Source organism: Scyliorhinus torazame, chromosome 22 (assembly GCF_047496885.1).
Source record: "Scyliorhinus torazame isolate Kashiwa2021f chromosome 22, sScyTor2.1, whole genome shotgun sequence".
Taxonomy (NCBI): Eukaryota; Metazoa; Chordata; class Chondrichthyes; order Carcharhiniformes; family Scyliorhinidae; genus Scyliorhinus; species Scyliorhinus torazame.
The window spans coordinates 92071548-92097516 of record NC_092728.1 but is presented as its reverse complement, the minus strand read 5'-3'; the positions used below and the strand labels follow the sequence as shown (position 1 = coordinate 92097516).

The following is a 25969-nucleotide window of genomic DNA, read 5'->3' as shown; positions in this document are numbered from 1 at the left end:
CAAAGTAGTTAACTTTAAATCTGAAGTGTAACATAGTTAGCTGCAGAGATGTCTATCAACCAATGCATGAATACACCAACAAACAATACAAGTGTCCTGTAAATTAGCATTTCTTTATGCCTTTGTGAAGTAAGGCCCTTGGGATGTTTTTCTCTGCAATATAATAATGCAAGTTCTTCCTGAAGTAATCAACTTTGAAGCAACATTTAAATTATTCTCCTTGTTTCAAATCATTATTTGTGAAAGGATTCTCAACACGAATTCTGATTTAATTCCTGCACTGAACTGACCTCTTCTCTCAATGGTCAAAATTAATATCAGAAAGCATTGGCCAACCAAAACATTCAAGCCCAGAAAGGGTATCATAACAATTACAATTTTCCAAGTAAAGAGCTAGTGTATTAAGAATATAATCAATGCCCATGCTGCTCTCCAAGGAGCTGCACTACAATAATTTTTCCAGAGCTGTTATCTCCCTTGAGCAGCGTTTTACTCCTCTAATTAGCACTGAGTAACTCCACTTATTTTCATCCACTTCCACACTACAGCATTACTTTAAATTAATTTAAATGAGCAGCATTTATTTAAAAAATGAAATAAGATCAAATTCTCTCAACTGAACCAGGGTTCACCAAATACACTGTGACAAAAACAGCAAGATGTCAAGATCACAATATTCATAAACTATAGTTTGGCCAAGGGAATGAACTATCTGCTTCCAGGTCTATATGAACATTACTGGATACCAACTGCAAGTTGATTCATAACTCGTGAGTTGTAACCTCCACGGGACCCGGCCAATTAGGCTCCCCGTGAGTCTTGTGGAGAATGAGCTTACCCACTGAGGGGCGGAGGCCCCTTATCAGTGGAAGAGGAAATCAGAGTACTTGACCCGGCCCGAGTGTGAGACAGGCGCAGTAGTCCATGCTGGGACCTGTGTACATAGCCCTTTGATATTTCTGTAAATAAACCTTTTGTTCCAAAGGCTTCCAGTGTGGCTGCTTCTGTGAACTCAACAGTGGCGAAGAGGTTTCAGTGGAGCTGCAGATGACGCCATTTTCACTGGACCCAGTCACCTCCCCGCAGACATCTGGAGTTCGGTTTACCCACCGTTACGATGCCGCACTTTGGGAAGCTAGACGCATTTGATGCAGATATAGAAGATTGGTCGCAGTTTGTCAAGCGGATGTGTTATTTTTTTTCCGGGCCAACACCATTATCAGAGATGAGCGCCAGTGCATGATCCTCTTGTTGGGCTGGGCGGCCACCTTTAGTGCGATGAAGAGCCTAACATTCTCTGCCGGCCGGATTCAAAGTCATTCACGGATCTAGTAGCGCTTGTAGCAGATCATTTCAAACCAAAGCCATCGGTCATCGTCCAATGCTACGGCTTCAATACAGTTGAGACAGACTCATGGAGAGTCCATAACGGAATTCTTGATGCGTCTCAGGAAGCTTTCAGAATTCTGCGAATATGGCGCTGCCCTCTCTGAGATGTTGCGGGATAGATTGGACTGTGGCGTGCATAATGGAAGTTGCTCGCCGAGCCTCAGATGAGCCTCAAACGGACCATGGAAACCGCCCTGTGTGGGCATATAAGAATTGCAAGTAATGGAAGTCTTCAGCTTAGGGCATGCCCCTCCCAAGAGTACGGCGCCCCCTCGGCCTATTTCTCTGCCTGGGTAGAGGTCCACCGGGCGTCAGTCGAATGAGGAAACCTCCTGCCGTTGTGGGACATGCAGTTGGAGAGCCCACAGGGAGTGGCGACCGCGGGATGATCCGTCCATCCTCCACTCTGCTACGACTGGCCGCCTGCCATTCCTGGTCCCAAGCCTTTATTGTGGAAGAGCCCATTGTTGAATGTGTGCATTTGAGCTCTGTTGCATCGCCCAAAGTCGCCCCCATTAGGGTCACAGTTTGAATCAATGACCACCCATTGCTAATGGAATTAATCACAGGTGCCGCCATCTCAGTTGTCCGAAGGCACACTTTGGAGCGCTTCCGGATGGGAGTGCAGTTACTGTCATTATGGGTTGATCACGTACACCGGAGAACAGCTGACCATAGCGGGGACCATGGTGGCCTCAATGGTCTACGAGCAGTAATTCACTTGTTTGCCCCTGATTGCTCGGCTGCGACTGGCTACAACTCCTCCTTAGTGACTTCCGAACGAGCTTGGGAAGCCTAAACGCGATGTTGTCAAAGTATACCAAGGTTTTCCAGACCGGGTTGGGGACGATCCGTGATGCTATGGCGAAGATCCACGCGCACCCTACGGTGCAAACATAATATTTTCGCACTATTGCCGATAAGAACATAAGAAGTAGGAGCAGGAGTGGGCCATCTGGCCCCTCGAGCCTGCTCCGCCATTCAATGAGATCATGGCTGATCTTTTTTGGACTCAGCTCCACTTTCCGGCCCGATCACCATAACCCTTAATCCCTTGATTCTTCAAAAAACTATCTATCTTTATCTTAAAAACATTTAATGAAGGAGCCTCTACTGCTTCACTGTGCAAGGAATCCCATAGATTCACAACCCTTTGGGTGAAGAAGTTCCTCCTAAACTCAGTCCTAAATCTACTTCCCCTTATTTTGAGGCTATGCCCCCTAGTTCTGCTTTCACCCGCCAGTGGAAACAACCTGCCCGCATCTATCCTATCTATTCCCTTCATAATTTTATATGTTTCTATAAGATCCCCCCTCATCCTTCTAAATTCCAACGAGTACAGTTCCAGTCTACTCAACTTCTCCTCGTAATCCAACCCCTTCAGCTCTGGGATTAACCTAGTGAATCTCCTCTGCACACCCTCCAGTGCCAGTATGTCCTTTCTCAAGTAAGGAGACCAAAACTGAACACAATACTCCAGGTGTGGTCTGACTAGCACCTTATACAATTGCAGCATAACCTCCCTAGTCTTAAACTCCATCCCTCTAGCAGTGAAGGACAAAATTCCATTCGCCTTCTTAATCACCTGTTGCACCTGTAAACCAACTTTTTGCGACTCATGCACTAGCATACCCGGGTCTCGCTGCACAGCAGCATGTTTTAATATTTTATCATTTAAATAATAATCCCTTTTGCTGTTATTCCTACCAAAATGGATAACCTCACATCTGTCAACATTGTATTTCATCTGCCAGACCCTAGCACATTCACTTAGCCTATCCAAATCCCTCTGCAGACTTCCAGTATCCTCTGCACTTTTTGCTTTACCATTCATCTTAGTGTCATCTGCAAACTTGGACACATTGCCCTTGGTCCCCAACTCCAAATCATCTATGTAAATTGTGAACAATTGTGGGCCCAATATTGATCCCTGAGGGACACCACTATTTACTGATTGCCAACTAGAGAAACACCCATTAATCCCCACTCTTTTATTCTATTAATTAACCAATCCTCTATCCATGCTACTACTTTACCCTTAACGCCATGCATCTTTATCTTATGCGGCAACCTTTTGTGTGGCACCTTGTCAAAGGCTTTCTGGAAATCCAAATATACCACTTCCATTGGCTCCACGTTATCTACCGCACTGGTAATGTCCTCAAAAAATTCCACTAAATTAGTTAGGCACAACCTGTCCTTTATGAACCCATGCTGCGTCTGCCCAATGGGACAATTTCCATCCAGATGCCTCGCTATTTCTTCCTTGATGATTGATTCCAGCATCTTCCCTACTACCGAAGTTAAGCTCACTGGCCTATAATTACCCGCTTTCTGCCTACCTCCTTTTTTAAACAGTGGTGTCACGTTTGCTAATTTCCAATCCACCGGGACCACCCCAGAGTCTAGTGAATTTTGGTAAATTATCACTAGTGCATTTGCAATTTCCCTAGCCATCTCTTTTAGCACTCTGGAATGCATTCCATCAGGGCCAGGAGACTTGTCTATCTTTAGCCCCATTAGCTTGCCCATCACTACCTCCTTAGTGATAACAATCCTCTCAAGGTCCTCACCTGTCATAGCTTCATTTCTATCAGTCACTGGCATGTTATTTGTGTCTTCCACTGTGAAGACTGACCCAAAAAACCTGTTCAGTTCCTCAGCCATTTCCTCATCTCCCATTATTAAATCCCCCATGATAACTGCTGTACCATTTCTACATGCATCCGTTATTTCTTTGTTTATTGCCTGCCCCACCATAATGTTACTATTTGGTGGCCTATAGACTACTCCTATCAGTGACTTTTATGCCTTACTATTCCTGATTTCCACTCAAATGGATTCAACCTTATCCTCCATAGCATCGATGTCATCCCTTACTATTGCCCGGATGTCATCCTTAAATAACAGGGCTACACCACCTCCCTTACCATCCACTCTATCCTTCCGAATAGTTTGATACCCTCGGATATTTAACTCCCAGTCGTGACCATCCTTTAACCATGTTTCAGTAATGGCCACTAAATCATAGTCATCACGATGATTTGCGCCATCAGCTCATTTACCTTGTTCCGAATACTACGAGCATTCAGGTAAAGTACACTTATGTTGGCTTTTTTACCTCTGTTTTGAATCTTAACACCTTGATCAGTAACCTGTCCTAAGTTATATTTCCTCTTAACATTTCTCCAAATTTTCCTTGTCGTTGAACCCATATCTTCATGTAACAACCTGCCGCATCGCTTACCATTAATGTTTTTACTTCCCGTTTTATTCCTTTCAGTATTACTGGGCCTATTCACTGAGCTCCCTTCAGTCACTGTACCTTGTACTGTCACCCTTTTTGATTTTTGACAATGGCTTTTCTGCCTTACACTTTCCCCCTTACTGCCTTTTGTTTCTGTCCCTGTTTTACTACCTTCCAACTTCCTGCATCAGTTCCCATCCCCCTGCCACATTAGTTTAAATCCTCCCCAACAGCTCTAGCAAACAGCTATGTAAGAGGCAAAGCTCGGTCAGCTCGAAGGCCTGAGGATCATCCAGCCAGTGAAGGTTAGGCGTGCTGCACGGTCGACCATCACGGTCGACCCCGTCATGAAGCCCGATGGCACAGTTTGTTTCTGTGACGATTATAAATTGACAGGGCCTCAGAGCTGGACCGGTATCCGATGCCGCATATTGAGGATCTATATAACAAATTGGCTGGAGGTCACTCATTGACCAAGCTCAATACGAGTCACGCGTACCTCCAATTGGTGCTGGACCCAGAGTCTCGCCAGTACGTGGTGACGAACACACATAGGGGGCAATACGAATATACAAGAATGCCTTTTGGTGTATCATCAGCCTGTGCCATTTTCCAGCGGATGATCGAGAATATTTTGCAAGGGTTACCATGCATGTCGGTCTACCTGAATGACGTCTTAAGTCACAAGAACGTCTGAACTAGACCACCTGCATAACCTGGACAAGGTGCTCTGTCGCTTTGCGGAATCTGGCATTCACCTCAGCAGAGAAAAATGCAGTGTTCACTCCTGAGAAGTGACCTATCTTGGTTATCGCGTGGATCAGGGAGGGACTCCACCCGGTTGAAGGCAAAGTGCGGGCCATCCAACAGGCCCCCGCGCCAGGTGGCGCGACAAAGTTCCGTTCGTTCCTGGGGCTCGTAGATTACAATGGAAAATTTATCCTGGGCCTTGCAACAATGTTGGCCACCCTGCACAATTTACTCAAAAAGAACCAGGAGTGGACGTGGAGGGCGCCGCAGGAGGCAGCGTTCGCTGAGTAAAAAAGCAGTTCACTTCATCTTGGCTGCAGATCCACTTTGATCCCACTAAACAGCTCTTGGTCACCTGCAACGCCTCGCCATTCGACATCGGCACCATGTTGTCTCATCAGATGACGATGGCAAGGAGCATCCCATCACTTTCCTCTCGAGAACGCTGGCCGCGGCTGAGTGTAACTATGCTCAGATAGAGGAGGATCTGGCCATGGTCTTCACCATAAAAAAGTCACCAGTACATCTATGGACATCATTTCACAGTATTGACCGTTCACAAGTCGCCATTGGGGTTATTCAAAGCGGACATATCGTCTACCAGAATTCAACAGTGGGCCCTCTTGTTGGTGGCATGCTGGAACACAGCCCTAGGACGCAGATAGCAAACGCTGACACATTGAGCAGGCTCCCCCTATTGACGGATCCCCCAGAGCCAACGAGGTCGCCGCTGCTCTGCATTTTATGGATACATTGCCGGTCACAGCGGCCCAGATAAATTCATGGACACAGACTGACCCCGTTACCCAGAGTTCATCATACCATGTTGTTCGGGGCCCAGCATCTCGACCTTCCCAGTGAACTAAAGGATTTTACCTTAGCATGGAGCATGGCATACACCTTTAGGGGGCACACAAGATGGTTCCGCACAAGGGACAAGGCCCCATCTTGGCAGAGGACCCGGACAGCCCAGCGTGACTAATATGAAGGTGCTTGCCCGAAGTTAGGTGTAGTGGCCAGGATTAGATACAGAGATTGATTGGCTCGCCCAACACTGCTGATTGTGCCAGGAGCAGCATCAGTTTCCACCTGCAGCACCGCTTCAAACCTGGGTCGGCTGTGGGTACATCGCCATGCCGATTTTGCTGGCCCTTTTCAGGGGTCCATGTTCCTCCTCCTCCTCATTGACACACACTCCAAATGGCTGGACGTCCACAGAATGTCATCAATGACTTATGGAGAGGCAGACTGGGCCAGTGTCATAGTGGTGTGCAGAACCAAGAATTGAATAGGCTCCTCGATCACCCCTACGGTAGGAGCCCCATGATAAGGGATCCCCTTTTGGATGAACCGGGACAGCCCCAGGCCATCGTGGCACCGGCGGTTCCGCAGGCGCCATTCCATGGGGAACTTGACGGTGAGATGCAGGATGCCGAAGATTCCAACTCCGCAATGGAGGTTTAGTCACCAGACGTTTCCGATGAAGAGTTCCCCAACAACCAACCACTGATGGGGGTGCCGCCATGACGTTCAATGAGGAAAAGCAGGTCACCAGTTCGCTATCTGCCAGCTGGCCCTGCTCTGATGACGGCCGCGAGGCAGCTACGAGCTAAGAAGTGCAGAACTCCTCCTTTGTTAGGCATGTTTTAGGGCTTCGGGGCCGAGGAATGTTTTAACCCTCACGGGATCCAAGGGGCCGGGCTGATTAGGCTCCCCATGAGTCTCATGGGGTACGAGTTTCCCCGCTGAAGGGCTAGGCTGCCTTATCAGCGGAAAAGGAAATCAGTGTGTTTAAACTCGGCCAGAATGTGAGCCAGGCGAGGTAGTCCATGCCGGGAGCTGCGTACATAGTCTTTTGAAACTTCTGTAAATAAACCTTTTGTTCCCAACACTTCTCGTGTGGCTGCTCTGTGAACTCAACACTGTGGTAGTGTGATTTCAATAGGTTTATGGTTAGAGCACCACAATTACTATCAGCATTCCTGGGGAAAGCAGGGGGAGTTGAGGAATACCAGCCAGAATTTGCACATATCTGCTAACCAGAATATGGGCATATCCAGTGAGGATAAGATCCTGTTCACTCGTGACAATCCAAAGGTCAATAGCCCACCCTTTTTTCTGATGGCAGATTAAGAGCCGACATATTTCAGAGGTGTCAGAGCTAATAAAACCTTAAATAATATATTACTGTACCTTATTTTTGATGCTGAATCTTTGAATTTTGTTAACAACATCAGATTTATTTGCCATCATATTTTCCAAAGTGAGAAAGTTCGAACCAAGCTTGTCGCACAGCAACTTGGCCTAGTAAAAGTGAAATGCAAAATCACACACATGGGAATAATGCCAGTCAGTAGTTTAAGGTTAAATCTTTAGGGCTTTAAGAATTGACAATGCCATACCATACACAGATATTTTAAAAGAATAGGGACAACACCAAAGCATCAATGATTAAAATATGTTCAAAGTATGGCTTTTGGATTGATAAAAACAGAGATTTTGAGTTCAATTATTTTTGCCTTTAATCTCTTTATTGTAGCAGAAAGAAAAAGGTAATATTCCCTATTTGTTAAAGATTCTTTGGCACCATGAAAATGTAGGCGTTTCAGTATAAATGCAGAAAGATTAGGATAAATTAGAAATCAAAGATATTTGAAATTTTTTATTTTCAATTCGAGAAGAAAATTTGGGCAATTGGGCTTCTGCAAAATAAGAATGTTCAAAGGGTACCTTCGACCACAAGTATCAATGTTTATACCTAATTATGGAGGACATATCAAGGATTTAGTACATGCTTCTGAGAAAGGGAAAAGGATCAACCTCAGAACCTCTGGACCATTGAGTTACAAACTTTTTCACATGGAACTGAAAGCGACAAAAATATTAGAAATTACAACACAGAACGAGACAATTAAACTAGCATCAGCTTTTCATTATGTATTCTAATCAAATTTATTTAATAATTCTCCTCTTTCCTTTTCCGGTTAGTTTTCAATTTAATTTTAAATAAGGTTATAAATTCTTGGGTAGAAACTTCCTCACTGTGCCTGTTTTCTGGGTGGAAAATAGAGACAAAAATGAGCATTTTAGTCTGATGCGCAAGATAAGGACGCCTGAAATACGACTGGAATCATATTTGGTCTCAGATAATCCTGGGTCGCCAGCTTGAACAGCTATTACGTCCCTTGCATATGGTAATGAGGGGCCTAACACCTGCTGAGCAGATGCTGATCCCGGTCCTAAAGAAACAATGTGCAAGTGTACAGGGAAAAGGCAGGAGAACAGCACGATGTCATAATGCTCATTTGGAGAGCCGGTACAGACATGATGGGCAGAATGATCTCCTCCTGCGCTGTAATGATTCTGTGACTCTGTGGCCTGCTCAGGTTTTACTGCAAATAATGTGACCTAAGAAGCTGCCGCCACCAAAAAATATTTTATTAATTTTTTGATCTTACCTTCCTGGAAGGAGCAAATGCTCCTCCAAGCTGTTCGGGAAAACAGGGCCTAGTGAGAGGATAAACTGAAGGAAATCAGTATTAGTATGGAAATGGTGTTGGAGAAATTGATGAGATGGAAGGCCGATAAATCCACTAAGCCTAATAATCTACATCCCAGAGTACTTGAGGAATTTGTTTTCATAGAATTTACAGTACAGAAGGAGGCCATTTGGCCCATCGAGTCTGCACCGGCCCTTGGAAAGAGCACCCTACCTCAGCCCACACCCCCACCCTCCCCGTAACCCAGTAATCCCATCCAATCTTTTTTTTTTCCAAATTCTTTTTCTCCAAATTTTTACATATTTACAAAAAAAAAGAAAAACAAAGAACACATAAATAAACATCTTACAACTACATCACAAATTCCCCCAATATACAAACCCCCCATTAAGCAATAATAAACACATTAGAAAACACAAAGTACACCCCCCCCTCCCCCTCTGGGTTGCTGCTGACCACCTCCTAACGCTCCGCTAGAAAGTCTAGGAACTGTTGCCACCACCTGAAGGACCCTTGCACAGACCCTCTCAAGGCAAATTTTACCCTCTCCAATTTAATGAATCCTGCCATGTCGCTGACCCAGGCTTCCACGCTTGGGGGCCTCGCATCCTTCCACTGTAGCAGAATCCTCCGCCGGGCTACCAGGGACGCAAAGGCCAGAATACCGGCCTCTTTCGCCTCCTGCACTCCCGGCTCGTCCGATACCCCAAATAGTGCTAACCCCCAGCTCGGCTTAACCCGGGTGTTCACCACCTTAGACACCGTCCTCGCAATACCCCTCCAGAGCCCATCCAGCGCCGGGCACGCCCAGAACATGTGGGTGCGATTTGCTGGGCTCCCCGAGCACCTCCCACACCTGTCTTCCACACCAAAGAACCTGCTCAGCCTCGCCCCTGTCATATGCGCTCTGTGAAGAACCTTAAATTGTATCAGGCTAAGCCTGTTGCAAGAGGAGGAAGAATTAACCCTACCCAGGGCGTCCGCCCACGCACCCTCGTCTATCTCCTCCCCAAGCTCCTCCTCCCATTTACCCTTTAGCTCCTCCACCGAGGCTTCCTCCTCCTCCTGCATCTCCTGGTAGATCGCCGAGACCCTGCCCTCTCCAACCCACACCCCCGAGAGCACCCTATCCTGGATCCTGCGTGCTGGAAGCAGCGGGAACTCCCTCACCTGCCGTCTTACAAACGCCCTTACCTGCATGTACCTGAAGGCATTTCCGGGTAGGAAGCCCGAATTTTTCCTCCAGCGCCCCAAGGCTCGCAAACGTCCCATCTAAAAACAGGTCCCCGCATCCTTCTAATTCCTGCCCTGTGCCAACTCAGGAACCCTCCATCCATTCACCCTGGGACGAACTGATGGGTCTCCTGGATCGGGGACCAAACCGAAGCCTCTACGTCACTCCCTGTGGCGTCTCCACTGCCCCCAAATTTTCAAAGTCGCCGCCACCACCGGACTCGTGGTATACCTAGTTGGCGGGAGCAGCAGCGGTGCTGTCACCAGTGCTCCCAGACTCATGCCCACACAGGACGCCATCTCCAGCCTCTTCCACGCCACCCCCTCCCCCTCCATTACCCACTTGCGTATCATCGCCACATTGGCAGCCCAGTAATACCCACACAGATTAGGTAACGCTAACCCTCCTCTGTCCCTACTCTGCTCCAGAAACACCCTTCTCACCCTCGGGGTCCTTTTCGCCCACACAAATCCCATGATGCTCCTGCTGACCCGCTTAAAAAAGGCCTTAGGGATCAGGATGGGGAGGCACTGGAATACAAAAAGGAACCTCGGGAGCACCGTCATTTTCACCGACTGCACCCTACCCGCCGGGGAGAGTGGCAGCATATCCCACCTTTTAAACTCCTCCTCCATCTTCTCCACCAGTTGCGCCAAGTTGAGCTTGTGTAGGGCCCCCCAGCTCCTGGCCACCTGGATCCCCAGGTACCAAAAACTCCTTTCCGCCCTCTTAAATGGAAGCTTGTCTATCTCCCTTCCCTGGTCCCCTGGGTGTACCACGAACAGCTCACTCTTGAGCTTATACCCGGAAATGTCCCCAAACTCCCTGAGGATCCGCATCACCTCCGGCATCCCCCCCACTGGGTCCGCCACATACAGTAACAGGTCATCGGCATACAACGATACCCGGTGTTCCTCCCCCCCACGGACCAGCCCCCTCCAGTTCCTGGACTCCTTTAGAGCCATAGCCAAAGGCTCAATTGCCAATGCAAATAGCAAGGGGAATAGGGGGCACCCCTGCCTCGTCCCCCGGTACAGCCGAAAGTATTCCGACCTCCTCCGATTCGTGGCCACACTCGCCACCGGGGGTCGTAAAGTAGTCTAACCCAACTAATGAACCCCTCCCCGAACCCAAACCTCCTCAACACTTCCCAAAGGTACCCCTACTCCACCCTATCGAAGGTCTTCTCCGCGTCCATCGGCGCCACTATCTCCGCTTCCCCCTCCACTGCAGGCATCACGATTACGTTAAGGAGCCTCCGCACTGGTATTCATCTGCCTTCCCTTAACAAAACCCGTCTGGTCCTCGTGAATCACCCCCGGGACACAGTCCTCAATTCACTGTAATGGGTCCTTGTCCCGCTTCAAGATCAGCGAGATCAGCGCCCTGGACATCGTCGGGAGTAGGGCTCCCCCCTCCCTCGCCTCATTGAAAGTCCTCACTAATAGAGGGTCCAGCAGGTCCATGTACATCCGGTAAAATTCCACCGGGAACCCATCTGGCCCCGGTGCCTTCCCCGCCTGCATACTCCCCAGCCCCTTAGTCAGCTCCTCCAGCCCTACCGGTGCCCCAAGCCCAGCCACCTGCTCCTCCTCCACCCTCGGGAACCTCAGCCGATCCAAAAATCGACGCATCCCCCCTCCTCCGTCGGGGGCTCAGACCTATACAGCCCCTCATAAAAGTCTCTAAATACCCCATTTATTCCCACCGCACTCCACACCGTGTTCCCCTCCTTATCCCCAACTCCCCCAATCTCCCTCGCTGTCTCCCGCTTCCAAAGCTGGTGTGCCAACATCCGGCTAGCCTTCTCCCCGTACTCATACACCGCCCCGCCCCTTGCGCTTTTATCCACTGCATCTCTGCCTTCTTGGTGGTCAACAGGTCGAACTCGGCCTGAAGGCTTCGTCGCTCCTTGAATAGTCTCTCCTCGGGGACTTCTGCATACCTCCTATCCACCCTTAAAATCTCCCCCACCAATCTCTCCCTCTCTCTCCTCTCCTTCTTCTCCTTGTGGGCCCTAGTGGAGATTAGCTCTCCCCTAATCACCGCCTTCAGCGCCTCCCAGACCACCCCCACCTGCACCTCCCCATTATCGCTAGCCTCTAGATAGCTTTCAATGCACCCCCAGATCCGCCCGATCACCTCCTCATCCGCCCGCAAGCCCACATCCAGGCGCAACAGCGGGCGCTGGTCCATCTCCTCCCCTAACTCCAGCTCCACCCAATGCGGGGCATGGTCTGAGATGGCTATGGCTGAATACTCCGTGTCCTCACCCTCAGGATTAGTGCCCTGCTCATAACAAAGTCGTCTATCCGGGAGTAGGCTTTATGAACGTGGGGAAAAAAAAGAAAATTCCCTGGCCTCTGGCCTGACAAACCTCCATGGGTCCACTCCTCCCATCTGGTCCATAAACCCCCTCAGCACCTTGGCCACCGCTGGCCTCTTACCGGTCCTGGACCTGGAGCGGTCCAATGCTGGAACCAGTACCGTGTTGAAGTCCCCCCCACATTATCAAGCTCCCTGCCTCCAGGTCCGGAATCCGGCCCAACATGCGCCGCATAAATCCGGCATCGTCCCAATTCGGGGCATATACATTCACTAATACCACCCGCACCCCCTGCAGCTTACCACTCACCATCACATATCTACCTCCATTGTCTGCCACGATGTTCAGCGCCTCAAACGACATCCGCTTCCCCACCAAAATCGCCACCCCTCGATTCTTTGCGTCCAACCCAGAGTGGAAAACCTGCCCTACCCACCCCTTTCCCAGCCTAACCTGATCTGCCACCCTTAAATGTGTCTCCTGGAGCACATCTGCCTTCCGTCCCTTCAGGTGCGCGAACACACGGGCCCTCTTGACCGGCCGTTCAGGCCTCTCACATTCCAAGTTATCAGCCGGATCAAGGGGCTTCCCGCACCGCACCGCAACCCCCGCCGCAGATTAGCCATCCCCTTTTCTAGGCCAGCCACATGCCCGCGCCTCCCGCACTCTCCATTCCCCCCAGCGGCAGACCCCCACCCAGACTCTCTCTCCGGGCTCCAGCTCTCCTTTGGCCAATGCAGCAGCAACCCAGTTCCCCCCTCCCCCCCAGCTAGGTCCCCCCCTAGCTGCGTTGCTGCACCCATAGCACTCCCGTAAGTCAGCTGACTCCTGCTGACCCCGGCCACTCCCACCACTCCATCGACCCCCCAGTGTGGTAGTCTCCCCCCCTCCTGTCCATCAGCGGGCGCTCCTCTCCAACACCGCCCTTCCCCCCGGCCCCGCCCCTTCCTTCCCTAGCGCTGGAAAAAGCCCGTGCTTTCCATCAAACCGGCCCTGCCATCGCTGGCGCAGCTCCCTTTTGCAGCCTAATCCCAGCTCCCCCACCTCGAGCCTCCCATCTCCTCTCCCCCCAACGGGGCCCCGTCCTTCCAACCACCGACGCCCACACTCTCACACAACCCCTACTTCGAACCATTTCACCCTACCCCACCCAGCACCCAAGGAAACAATACAGAACAGAACAGAACATCCCCCAAAGCACAGTAAACCTGTAGCCCCCCGCGACCTCCCCTCACAACCGACCCTCAGTCCGTGTCCAGCTTTTCAGCCTGAATAAAGGTCCACGCCTCCTCCGGCATCTCAAAGTAATGGTGCCGGTCCTTAAACGTGACCCACAGTCGCACCGGCTGCAGCATCCCAAATTTCACCCCCTTCCGATGCAGAACCGCCTTAGCCCGATTGTACCCGGCCCTCTTCTTGGCCACATCCGCGCTCCAGACCTGGTATATACGGACCTCTGCATTCTGCCACCTGCTGCTCCGCTCCTTTTTTGCCCATCTTAAGACACACTCCCTGTCCACCAAGCGATGGAACCGCACCAATACCGCCCGCAGCGGCTCGTTAGACTTGGGCCTCCTCGCCAGGACTCACTGGGCCCCATCCAGCTCCAGGGGCCTCAGGAAGGCACCCGCACCCATCAACGTGTTCAGCATCGTGACCACATATGCTCCAGCATCTGACCCCTCCATTCCCTCCGCGAGACCCAGAATCCGCAGATTCTTCCTCCTCAACCGATTCTCCATGTCCTCGAACTTCTCCTGCCATTTCTTATGCAGCGCCTCGTGAGCCTCCACCTTCACCGCCAGGCCCAATATCTCGTCCTCATTCTCCAAGGCCTTCTGCCACACCTCCCGGATCGCCGCCCCTTGGGCCTTCTGGGTCTCGACCAGCTTGTCGATCGAAGCCTTCATCGGCTCCAGCAGCTCTGCTTTCAATTCCGTGAAGCAGCGCTTGAGAAACTCCTGCTGCTCTTGCGACCACTGCGCCCACGCTGCCTGGTCTCCACCCGCCGCCATCTTGGCTTTCCTCCCTCGCACTTTTCGCTGCACCAAAATTACTTTTTTCACCATTCCACTCCTGGTCCAATCCATACAGTGCCGGGGAAATCGTACTGTTACCTTCCCACACTGGGAACTGTCGAACAAATGCCGCTGGGACCCCTAAAAAGAGCCCAAAAGTCAATTTCTGGCGGGAGCTGCCGAACGTGCGACTTAGCTCAGCATAGCCGCAATCGGAAGTCCCATCCAATCTTTTTGAACACTAAGGGCAATTTAGTATCGCCAATCCACCTAACCTGCACATCTTTGGACTGTGGGAGGAAACTGGAGCACCCGGAGGAAACCCACGTAGACACGGGGAGAATGTGCAGACTCCGCACAGACAGTGACCCAAGCCGGGAATCGATCCAGGGAACCTGGGGCTGTGAAGTAACTGTGCTAACAACTATGCTACCGTGCTGCCCTAGGAAATGGCCATAGAAATAGTGGATGCATTGGTGGTCATCTTCCAAGATTCTCTAGACTCTGGAACAGTTCCTACATATTGGAGGTTAGCTAATTTAAAACCCCACTATTTAAAAAGGGAGGTAGAGAGAAAACAGAAAATTATAAACCAGCCAACCAGATATTGATAGTGGAGAAAATGCTAAGAGTCTATTTAAAAGATTTAATAGCAGAGCACTTGGAAAACAGTAGCAGGATAGGACAGAGTCAGTATGAATTTCCGAAAGGAAAGTCATGCTTGACCAATCTACTGAAATTCTTCGAAGATATAACTAGTAGAGTTGCCGAAGGGGAGCCAGTTGATGTGGTTTTTTTGGACTATCAGAAGGCTTTCAACAAATTCCCACATAAGAGATTAGTGTGTAAAATTAAAGTGCATGGGATTGGGAATATTGTATTGAGATGGATAGAAAACTGGTTGGCAGACAGGAAACAAAGAATAAAATAAACAGGTATTTTTCTAAATGGTAGGCAGTGACTAGTGGGGTACCGCAGGGATCAACGCTAGGACCCCAGCTATATATTAATGATTTAGATGAGGGAACTAAATGTAATATCTCCAAATTTGCAAATGGCACAAAGCTGAGTGGGAAGGCGAGCTGTGAGGAGGATGCAGAGGTACTTTGATGTGATTTGGACAGGTGAGTGGGCAAATGCTTGGCAGATGCAGCATGATGTGGATACATGTGAGGTTATCTACTGTGGTGGCAAAAACAGGAAGGCAGATTATCATCTGAATGGCTATAGATTGAGAGAGGGGAACGTGCAATGAAACCTGGATGTCCATGGACACCAGTCGCTGAAAGTAAGCAGTTATAGCAGGCCGTAAAGAAGGCAAATGGCATGTTGGCCTTCATAGCAAAAGGATTAGAGTACAGGAGCAGGGATGTCGTACTGCAATTATACAGGGCCTTGTTGAGACCAAGCCTGGAATAGTGTGTGTGCAGTTTTGGTCTCCTTATCTGAGGAAGGCTATTCTTGCTATAGAGGGTGTGCAGTAAAGATTTACTAGACAGGGTAGATGGAGGAAGGATATTCCCAATGGTGGGGAGTCCAGAACCAGGGGGTCACAGTCTAAGGATATGGGGTAAACCAATTAGGACTGAGATGAGGAGAAATTTTTTCATCCAGAGTGGTGAGCCTGTGAAATTCATTACCACAGAAAGCAGTTGAGGCCAAAACATTGTATGTTTTCAGGAAGGTTAGATTAGTTCTTGGGCTAAAGGGATAAAGGATTTGGGGGTGGGGAAGAGATCAGGGACAGGTTACTGAGCTGGATGATGAGCCATGATCATAATGAATGGTGCAGCAGGCTCGAAGGTAAATGGTCTACCTCTGCTCCTATTTTCTTTGTTTCTGTGACATTTCTACTACCCACTGCATCCCCCTGGCGAAGGTGAAACAATGGGAGGCAGTGACCCCAGGCAGGATGGTAAAGGCCTGGTGCATCAGAGAGAATGGAATTTGGAAGAAGAAACTGCAAGCAGGGTCAAAGTGGATTGATCAAGTTGGGGGGGCAATGATGCAATAAGGAGAAGATTGCAGAAGATTCCAATCGGCATGCAGGAGTGAAGTAGGGATGTGTGAAAGTGTCTTCGAGTATCTTCCTTCATTTAAAGAGGCTCAGATCCAGGGCAAGATTCTTAACTTCATAGAATGAATAATATCTAGTATAGAGAACATTGACTGACCGATCCTTTAGAGATATCAAGATGCTATTAGGCCTGACAAGTACAGCCCTTATTGAAGAGCAAAAAGGTCCAGATAGACTCTCTAAAGGAAAATGGACAGATAAAATTTGAGGACAGGAGGGCGGTGAAGGGGAATAACAGTTTTAAATGAAGGGCAATTTAAAAAAATACTTTAATTGTTTAGTTTATTCCTTCTGTGTGCCAGACAGTCTTCACAACATTTAGTTTTCAGCTGGCAATAATCTACCTTCTAATTTTTAAGACCATTATTTAGTAATTTAAATTTCATCACGATGCAGAATTGTTGCAGAATGATAACAAACATTTTTTGCAGATAGTAATGTCCCAAGGCCTGACAATATTTTTAAACGGTATTTAATTTATTTTACTTCTTGTAAACAGTGAGGCTGCACTGACAAAATGTTACTTTAATAATTAATGCAAACTTCAAGTAAGGAAAACTAAAATTATTTGGTTCCACTTTCCAACCTGAAAAAGTTGTTAACAGATTTATGTGGAGAAATTACAAAATCTCGAAAATAACATAAAACAGCTCCTTTCAGTTTGGGAAAATAATCAAATATTTTAAAAAACAGAAGCTTGCATGCAAAAACTAAAATTACCATCTAAATAATCTTGCAATTCTGACATGGTACAAAAGCTTGTGGATCAACGAATTTCATACAAACATATATCAAATAACCACTTCCATTTCGAAAAATCATTTTAGATTGAGAAACTAATTTTAACATAGCAATGCTCTACTGGAGTTATTTTTTTTCAAAAAAATTCATTCAACATTAATTACACAATATTTTTCTTCAGTAAATAGTTTAAATTTAGAATGGACTTACAATAGTAAGTTTCCCTGAGGCAGGTGGTCCCAGCAGGAACACTCGGGGAACTATGAAACATTTGGAAGAAAATATGATTGTCAAATTTATATTAAAAATATAAACATAGACAGAAAATTCAAGATAAATTGTACAATTCCTTTCCAAAGCTTGCTTTGTGTAAGATCATGCCAAGCCAGAATAAATCTTGCAGCTTATATAATGTAAATAAACTTATATGTTCCTATTTATTTTTCTATATTTGCTCTCAAATTAGAATATAATAGCATTTATTTTGTGCCATACATTGAGACGACTCCATGTCTGTATTCACAGTACAGCTGCAGCATTGTTGCAAAGATGTTTTAATTTGGACAATGTTGTGATGTAACTCCTGGAAGAGGCAGTCTAACTCCATTTCACTCCAGTCAGGTTGCACCCAACTCTAGATTATCATAGAATCATAGAATTTACAGTGCAGAAGGAGGCCATTTGGTCCATCACGTCTGCACCAGCCCTTGGAAAGAGCACCCTATTTAAGCGCACACTTCCAACCTATCCCCAATACCCCACCTAATCTAACCTTTTTGGACACTAAGGGCCATGTGCAAGTTAGGTGGATTGGCCATGCTAAATTGCCCCTTAATAGAAAAAAATAATTGGGTACTCTAAATTTTAAAAATAGCTGAGAAAAAATACATTCTGCCATGTGAAAAAAAACTTGTAATCCTATTAGTTTGCGTCAACAAACCAGAAACCCCAACAAACGGACCATCTGTTATTACAACTTCTTGAAACTGCCATTCATTCTCAGATATGTAGAACACCTATTGTGCTGAAACCTATTAACACTTCGAACAATTCAACTCTCTGTGACATTTTAAAAATCTAGTTAATTACCAGCACAGTCGACGATACAGATTTTTTTTGATAATTACTGCTTATTCTCACAGTTATAACCTGCCTGCTTACCATTGGCTGGGGACTAATGGCAATCCCACAATCCTTTGGGAGTATGAGCTTCCCCAATGAGGGGGGCGGAGAAATCATTAGCAGATTCCCTGCATAAATAAAGCTGGCCAGTTTGGAACCGGCTAGAGGAGAGTGAGCAACAAGGAACTTGCTGCTGTTGTACATATATGTTATTGTAAATAAATGTTATTTCTTTCTATCCTTCAACTCGTGCTGGATTCTTCGTGGCCCTCACAAAACTGGCGACGAGGGTTAAAGTGAATAGCTGTCTACACTGCTGAAGCCACCTCCCTGGATTTTTGTTGGATACAGGTTGGAAGTTGTTTTCTATTACACCATACCTCTGTATGGACGTTTGGATGTTTTTGACGCTGCGCTATAAAGCTGGAACCAGTACGCACAACGGATGTGTTACTATTTCCGGGCAAACAACATCACCGAAAACGAGCGCCAGGTGGTCATATTGCTCACCGCCTGCAGCCCGCATGCGTTTGGGGTGATTAGGAGCCTTATGTACCCAGCTGCGCCGGACACCAAAACGTTTGATGAACTTGTGAACTTAGTGGGGCAACATTTTAACCCAACCCCGTCCACGATAGTCCAGCGTTACCGGTTTAATACCGCTGCGAGGACCCCAGGAGAATCCCTTGCCGACTTTCTAACCAGGCTATGCAGGATTGCGGAGTACTGTGACTATGGTGAGACCTTGTCATAAATGTTCCGCGACCATTTGGTTTGCGGTATTAACAATGCGGCCACCCAGAGAAAGTTGTTAGCTGAGCCAACATTGACTTTTCAACAGGCCATTCAAATAGTATTGTCCCGAGAGAGCGCAGAACGAGGAGTGCAGGAGCTACAGGGAATGGAAGTGCATGCCTTGGGGCACAACCCCTTCTGTCCGAAAGCGTCCCCCCGCACCCCTGCGGTACCTTGGGCGAGGCGACGTCCGGATCGACGCCAGTGGCCGTCGGACATTCCTCTCCGAAGGGAGCCTTCTCCAGAACCAATGGATGAGGAGCCATTTCCGTGACAGACTTGTGGGCGCTGACCCAGTCGCGGACGCCGGTCCTGGGGGTGCCAGAGACGCCGTCGTTCCGACAGAAACTGGGGCCAGCCCAGGGGCCGTACCATCCATTTGGATGACCTGCGGCAACTACTCCCGAGGACGTGGAGACAGAGGACGACTGCCTGCAGCTGCATTGTGTGCAGCTCCCCGTGTGGCCCCCACTAAGGTGACAGTACGGGTCAATGGTCACCCGCTTGAGATGGAGTTGGACACTGGCGCAGTGGTCTCCGTGATTGCCCAGAGAACATTCGACCGCATCAAGCAGGGTATACAGACCCCTACATTAACCGACACACAGGCCAGGTTGGCCATCTACATGGGGGAACCATTGGACATTTCAGGAACTACGATGACCCCTGTTGTTTATGGACGCCAGGAGGGGCGTTTCCCACTTATCGTGGTGCGCGGCCACGGCCCCAGCCTGTTGGGTCGGGACTGGTTGCGCCATTTGCGGCTGCAGTAACAGCACATCCTCCAAACAGTTTCTGGAGGGTTGACTGAGGTGCTCGGACGGTACCCAGATGTATTCCAGCCCAGTTTGGAGAAAATAAAAGGGGCCGTCGCCCGTATCCAAGTCGAACCAGGGGCCACGCCGCGCTATTTCCGGGCATGCCCGGTGCCTTATTTATTACTCAGAAGGTAGAAGGGGAGCTCACTCGTTTGGAAACTTTTGGGTATTATCAGGCCCGTCTGTTTTGCTGCCTGGGCAGCACCAATTCTACTTGTAATGAAGCCAGATGCCACAGTCCGCTTGTGCGGCGACTATAAACTTACAGGGAATACGGCTTCCCGGCTCGACCGATATCCAATGCCTCGCATAGAGGATCTCTGCGCGAAGCTTGCAGGCGGACTCTCGTTCACAAAATTAGATATGAGTCACGCCTACCTACAGTTGGAGCTGGACCCTGCCTCCCGGCCATATGTAATGATTAATACACACCAGGGCCTCTATGAATATACATGGTTGCCCTTTGGGGTATCCTCTTCCTGCGCTATTTTTCAACACGTCATGGAGAGCATTTTGAGAGGTTTACCGCGTGTCGCTGTCCACTTAGACGACGTTTTGATTACAGGGACGTCGGAGCAGGAACATTTGGAAAATTTGGAGGCTGTCTTTAGACGCTTTTCAGAGGCTGGAGTTCGTTTACGTCACACAAAGTGCGTCTTTCAGGTCAAGGAAGTAGTCTACCTGGGTTATCGGGTGGACCGCGAGGGTTTGCACCCCGTCGCAGAGAAGGCGCGCGCAATTCAACAGGCCCCCACCCCAACTGACACATCGCATCTTTGTTCTTTTCTCGGCCTCGTAAACTATTACGGGAAGTTCCTCCCCAATCTGGCAACTACGCTGGCCCCGTTGCACCTTCTGCTAAAGAATCACGCCTGGGTTTGGGGACAGCAGCAAGAAACTGCTTTCCGGCGGGTAAAATAACAATTGTCGTTGTCTGGGTTACGAACCCACTATGATCCTGGAAAGCCTTTGCTCATCACATGTGATGCATCCCCGTATGGTATTAGGGCCGTCCTGTCCTACAAGATGGAGAATGGGGCCGAGCGGCCGATAGCTTTCGCCTCCCGCACATTGACTGCAGCGGAAAAGAAGTACGCGCAGATCGAGAAGGCGGGCCTGGTGGTGTTTTTTTCCGGTGAAACGCTTCCACCAGTACGTGTATGGCCACCACTTCACTATCGTGACTGATCATAAGCCTCTGCTGGGACTTTCCAGAGAGGATAAGTCAATACCGCCCATTGATTCCGCACGGATCCAGCGCTGGGCTTTGTTGCTCGCTGCCTACGAGTATTCTCTGGAGCACAAACCAGGAACCCAGATAACGAATGCCGACGCACTGAGCTGATTGTCATTATCGACTGGCCCCATGTCGACCCCCACGACCGGTTAGGTGGTTGCAACCCTAAATTTTATGGACACCTTGCCTGTCACGGCATCACAGATCCGTGAGTGGACCCAGACGGAGCCAGTCCTGTCAAAGGTTCGGCACATTGTTCTGTATGGTGGGCAGCAGAGACAGCTCCCAGGTGTGTTGCGGGCATTTTCCTTCAAGCTGTCAGAAGTTAGCGTGGAAGACAGTATCCTTTGGTGGGGGATGTGTGTGATTGTCCCGGAAAAAGGACAGGAGCTGATACTAAGAGACTTGCAAAATGGACATCCGGGTGTGACCAAAATGAAAATGTTGGCCCGGAGTTATGTCTGTTGGCCAGGTCTCGACGCCGACATTGAGAAGGTGGCCCAAAACTGCTCCATTTGCCAGGAGCATCAGAAGCTTCCGCCGGCCATGCCCCTACATCACTGGGAATGGCCAGGGCGGCCTTGGGCACGCTAGCTTGCGGATTTCACCAGTCCTTTTCAAGGATTCATGTTCCTTCTATTAATCAATGCCCAGTCTAAATTGTTAGAGGTGCATAAGATGGTAGGCACAATGTCCTGCGCAACAATCGAGAAGATGCGTTTGTCTTTCAGTATGCATGGCCTCCCAGAGGTGCTGGTCACGGACAACGGCACTCCGTTCACAAGTGAGGAGTCTGCCAGGTTCATGAAGATGAACGGCATATGCCATATCCACACCGCCCCATACCACCCGGCTTCAAATGGGTTGGTGGAGCGCGCAGTGCAGACATTCAAACGAGGCCTAAAGAAAGTCTTCCGGGTCGATGGACGCGAGACTGGCTCATTTTTTGTTTTCATATAGGACCACCCAACATGCGGTGACTGGGGTAGCTCCCGCGGAACTCCTAATGGGCCGGAGACGTCGCACCCACCTTAGCATGGTTTTCCCAGACATTTGCGCAAAAATACGCCGATTCGGCAGTTTGGCCCGGTGACCCAGTGTTCGTTCGAAATTTTGCTGGTGGGTCCTGTTGCTCGTTTTAGCCTTAGTTTAATTGCTCTTGTTCTATCACCTTAGCTCTTGAGTCGCCAGGTATCTTTCTGATACCGCCACATGGTTCAAGTCCGAGTAATGATCAATAATCCAACACACCGCTTAGTAAGAGTTAAATCAACGCACATTTATTATAGACAGTAATCAATACTTATACATTAATTCTACTTCTAAGCTACTTCCGACAACTAACAGGCCAATACTTAACTTTAGAAATGGCCCACCAGGTCAGGGAAACGAATGGCCTATCGTATGGGTTCTGAGCCTGCGGGATTCAAAGCGGGTACAGGTCGATAGTCAGGAGTGCCTATCTCGTAGCGAGCGTTGGAGTAAGACTTACAGTTCTTGCGGCTGTTGTAGAAGGTCAGCAGAAGGGTCTCAAAGGGTGCAGAGAGGAGAAGAGAGCGATTTGGCCCCTATTCTTATAGTTCCCAGGGGCTTCCCGCCTTTCGGGGCGGACCCTGTACCTGGTTCCAAGTGATTGGACTTCGTCCCAATCACTTGGTTCGATATTCTCCAATGCTGGAGCGATTCCCTGATCGATGGGCGGTTTTGGGGTAGTCGTTCACCTCTCTTTTGTGTGGGAGGTCGTTCACCTCTCGCTCCTGCTGGCGCCGAAAAGTCTGGGTTGGCTTTGTGTGTCTAATTTGTAGCGTATTGTTCCCAGGGATTGCTAATTAGTATTCAGATGGCTGGTGTGTTGTTGTGTTGATGGCTGCAGGTATCGATTCTGTCTGGCCTCCCCAGAGGCGAATACACAGTTTTGCCTGCAGCTGCCTGTTTGAGTCCTGTTGGCTGATTTTCCCATCAGCCTCTTCCGTTTGCCATTTTAAATCGGGGTTTGGCCATTCTAATCGGGAGTTAGCCATTTTAACCGGCTACAATCTCCCCTTGTCATCCTAACGCGAAGCATGAAGGATCACATCATTATTGTTACTTTCCATTCCCTGACCCGGGGGGGGAACACCTCCTACATGGCCTCTGCACTGACCATAGCTATGCACAAAAATCTTTAACTAACAATTCTAAGGGCGCTATGTCAGACAGGGACATGCATTACAAAACAACAAACTTGGAACTTCTAACTTATCCTTAGTACACTACACTCGCTAAACATTCCATTATCCTACCTTCCTCAATCATACAACAAAATCACAGCATTTCATACAGTCTTTCCTGGCTTGGCAGTCAAGCTCAGGATCATACAAATTTTTTTTTTGTTCATGAAAAAGTTTCTTACATCTCTTTATTTACAACAACAATAAACGCAAGTGAATGCACTTTATTATTTTATAATGGATCACGGGGGTCGGGGGTCTGGTCGTAACCGAACATAGGGGATCAACAACACCCTTAGTGTTGGTTGAGTGGGGTTACTGGGTTATGGGGATAGGGTGGTGTGGGCTTGGGTAGGGTGCTCTTTCCAAGAGCCGGTGCAGACTCAATTGGCCGAATGGCCTCCTTCTGCACTGTAAATTCTATGAAAATCTGATCCTATATACCGGGGTTCGAACGCGGTAGGCTCTCCTTCTCCATTTTCGTAGACGCATAGTCTGCACTACACAGCAGAGTATCGCCAACGCTAGTAGTGTTTCGATCACATAGGACAGGGAGTACCAGGTTATGAACCTGGCACACCAAGAAGATGTAGTGTCGCTAGTGACTGGGCTCTGGGTACTGCAGGGCAGTGAAACATTAACGGCTGGGGGGTTTGAAGTCATGGGGTTCGCGCACAACCAAAAGTTCATATACAGTATGTTGATCAATATGAAGGAAGTCCTCATGGCTGTTCTCTTTCCTTCTCTTTCTTTATTTTCTCCGGTCCTGGAGCTTCTGGAGTTCTGTAGAAACAAGCATAGTGTCTGTAACTATCTTTGTTTAATATCTGGTATGCTAGTGTGTCTGTCCTTTGGTGCCAATTATTCCCTTTATAATTGGTCACTATGTGTGACTCCCTCATTTTTTTTTTCTCCAAAAAACAAATTTTAGGACACGGCACACTACCCAGTCATGAACCAGTGCTGATTTACCATCAAAATGTTCCAGGATGTAAATAGCAGATGGCCGGCCACCTAAGGGTTACCTAAACAAACAAAACTTTTTGAAATGAAAAATGCCAAATGAGGTGCGTATGGGCCGCAACGGGTAAGAGGTGGATGGAGTCCCCGGGTAGGACGGCTACCAATGCCGTATCTCCCTTACCCGAGCGTGATTGACCAGCGGGGGGGGGTTCCCAGGCAGGGTGGGTCTCAAGCCGTTTCTCCACAGCCTGAGCAACCGACAAGAACGGGCAAAAATGTAGTTATCGTGGTGGGGCTGCCATAGTGGTTCTATCCTTCGAACCAGAAGGGCAGTTACGAGCGGGCATCTGATACCCGAACAAGTATCAGCTGAAAAGCTAGTTCCTCTGAACAAGCATGTGGCAACGGTGGGTCTCTGAGGGCAAGTCCTCGGAGGTTTCGGCCGAATAGGCGTGTGGCAGTGAGAAAATTCTCCTGTCGGACATACAACATTTAACAAACTTATAAACAACATAAAACATTCTGCAGGTTCCATCAGAAAGGACAACACTTCTCCCAAGCGGTTCCTTTAAAACATCATCTGGACACCTCAGTTCTCGGTTGCGAACAGGGCCGCAAAGGGGTTGGCGGTTTGGGAGTCAGACCCAAGGTCGTCCTCTTCTCCCGGGTGCCAAACTCTGGAGTGGATTAGGGCTGAAAGGGCTGCATGATATGAGTTGGGGTTGCTCTCGTCATTGCGGACGAGTCGGTACGAGTTGTCATGGTGCCAATAGTTGGTGTCTAGTTGTGTGGGGACAAAATCGGGGTCGTCAGTGTGGTTCGGTGGTCGGTGGTGGGATTTGTTCAGAAAAGTGATCAGGAAGGGATCACTTGGATCGTAGTCGGAGTCGCTGGGTGTGGGTCCGGTTGCATGGGGATAGTAGGGAGGCGTGCTGTGGCTATCGTCCGAGTCACAGTCGCTGTCTCGGTTGCTGCAATCTGTGGGCGTTCCGGGGCGGAGTGTATATTTCGGGGGTGGAGTAGAGGGCGAATCCGTGGCTGGGCTGGACGTGGTGGGGGATGGTAGGGGTACGTTGGCTGTGGGCGGGGTGTGGTCTGCTGCGTCAAGCATGACATGGTGTGCATGGTTCGACTGTGTTCCATAAACCTTCAGCTGGTTTACATAAAACCAGGCAGTCTTACCATTGGGGTACTTTATCTTATAAATGGAAGGGCTTACTTTATCCGCAATGGAATACGGACCCGAGTATTTTGGTGACAGGAATGTGCTGGGGTTATATACAGAAAGCATCACTTGCTGTCCGATATCGTACTCAGTTGCATGCACTGTCTTGTCAAAACAAGCCTTGCTCTGTTTCTTTCTGGTGCCCAATTTTACTGCGGCTGCTAACTGAGCCATTTTAACATTTGCAACTAATTGCTCCACGGCTTTCTCGTGTGTGAGGGCCGTTACTTTGGGGCTGGTCAGGTCTAAACCTAACAAGTATTCTGTGCCTTTCATGGGGCGTCCGGTCATGAGTGTGTGGGGTGTAACCTGTGGAT

The 25969-nt window shown here is 48.7% G+C and overlaps 1 protein-coding gene across 3 annotated transcripts in view; it reads right to left on the bottom strand.

Moving 5' to 3' along the window:
- ak8 (adenylate kinase 8) overlaps positions 1–25969 on the bottom strand; it is a 257899-nt gene that overhangs the window by 216870 nt on the left and 15060 nt on the right. For all 3 annotated transcript variants that reach the window (XM_072488580.1, XM_072488581.1, XM_072488579.1), the window contains exons 3-4: positions 17493–17542; positions 7580–7690 (exon numbers count right to left, since the gene is read on the bottom strand). In XM_072488580.1, the coding sequence (XP_072344681.1) occupies positions 7580–7690; positions 17493–17542 (161 nt within the window). The remainder of the gene's footprint in view (positions 1–7579; positions 7691–17492; positions 17543–25969) is intronic.